General features: G+C 63.6%; 1 protein-coding gene across 4 annotated transcripts in view; it reads left to right on the plus strand.

Moving 5' to 3' along the window:
• RARB (retinoic acid receptor beta) overlaps positions 1-1,176 on the plus strand; it is a 445,056-nt gene that overhangs the window by 411,864 nt on the left and 32,016 nt on the right. For all 4 annotated transcript variants that reach the window (XM_007465489.1, XM_007465492.1, XM_007465490.1 and 1 more), the window contains exon 4: positions 1-110. This exon is cut by the window's left edge and continues 60 nt beyond it. In XM_007465489.1, the coding sequence (XP_007465551.1) occupies positions 1-110 (110 nt within the window). The remainder of the gene's footprint in view (positions 111-1,176) is intronic.

Below are 1,176 nucleotides of genomic sequence, written 5' to 3' on the forward strand. Positions count from 1 at the left end.
GCACGGAGAGCTACGAAATGACGGCCGAGCTGGACGATCTCACGGAGAAGATCCGGAAAGCCCACCAGGAAACCTTCCCCTCGCTCTGCCAGCTGGGCAAGTACACCACGGTGAGAGGCCCCGCCCACCCCGCCGCGCACGCGCACTCGCACTCGCACGCAGACGCACGTGAGCACGCTCCCCGCCCCGAGCCTGGCAGGCCCGGGCCGAGGAAGGAGACGCCGCGGACGGTCCTCCGGGCCGGGGTCGCAGCAGCCGCTGAGTAGGGTGGGCGTTTCCTCCCGCTCGGTCAGGACGCACAGGTTGGGCACGTGCGAGGCTCCAGGCCAGGGTGAGTGAGATGTGGCTGCTGCTCGCGGGGACCCACAGCCGCGTGAAGGGGCCGAGGAGGGCCAGGGAGGCGGCCGGGGGTCCCAGCGGCGGACGCCGGTGCAGAGCCTAGCGGGGACGGAGGGCCGGGCTGAGCCTTTCACGGTCCCCTCTCCAGCTGGAAGAGCCCGCCCGGGGGACTGGGCCTTCTCCGCCCAGGTTCTGGCTCCACAGAAGGTCTGGGCGGGGGGCTGGGAAAGCGAAGGGGGACCGAGCTGGGATGTCCCCCTCTGCTCCCTGTGCTCCCCTGGGAATGGCCTCGCTGAGGGAGAAGTGAAGAGAAGGGGGTGGGGGACAGGTGAGGTCACAAGGCAGGAGGCCTTGTCGGCTGGCCTGGATGTGCTGGTGGAGATGTCTTTAGGTACTTTAATTTTTTAGTGGCTCTTGCATGTGTTTTGTGCGCTGACGTGTATTCCCAGCATGCGGTGTTCAATAATATTTGTCGACTGAATGAGTGAGTGCAACTAGAATGTTGTTCTGGCCTCTTCAGTGGCTCACGTTGCCCGCCCAAGATGCTGGTAGACGCGCTTTTTAAAAATCCAAGTGTTGCGGCGTTTGCTGGTTTGGTGGACTGAGACGTGCTAGAAAAAGAATAGTAGGGGAGGTCGTGGGGATAAAAAGGTGAAATGCTGATGTGGGCGGAGCCTAAGAACAACAAGTGGGGCCCCGAGGCTGCACGGTGCGCGGCACCAGCTTCTAAAGAGCTGGCGCTGGACTTAGCCGCAAGTCCCCTGGCTGAGCTGCCTGGAGGAGGACCTGGAGCTTGCTCCCCAGGCCTCCGCCAGCTTACAGAGCACCTGGCAGCTA

This window comes from Lipotes vexillifer, unplaced genomic scaffold (assembly GCF_000442215.2).
Source record: "Lipotes vexillifer unplaced genomic scaffold, Lipotes_vexillifer_v1.1 scaffold385, whole genome shotgun sequence".
Classification (NCBI taxonomy): domain Eukaryota; kingdom Metazoa; phylum Chordata; class Mammalia; order Artiodactyla; family Lipotidae; genus Lipotes; species Lipotes vexillifer.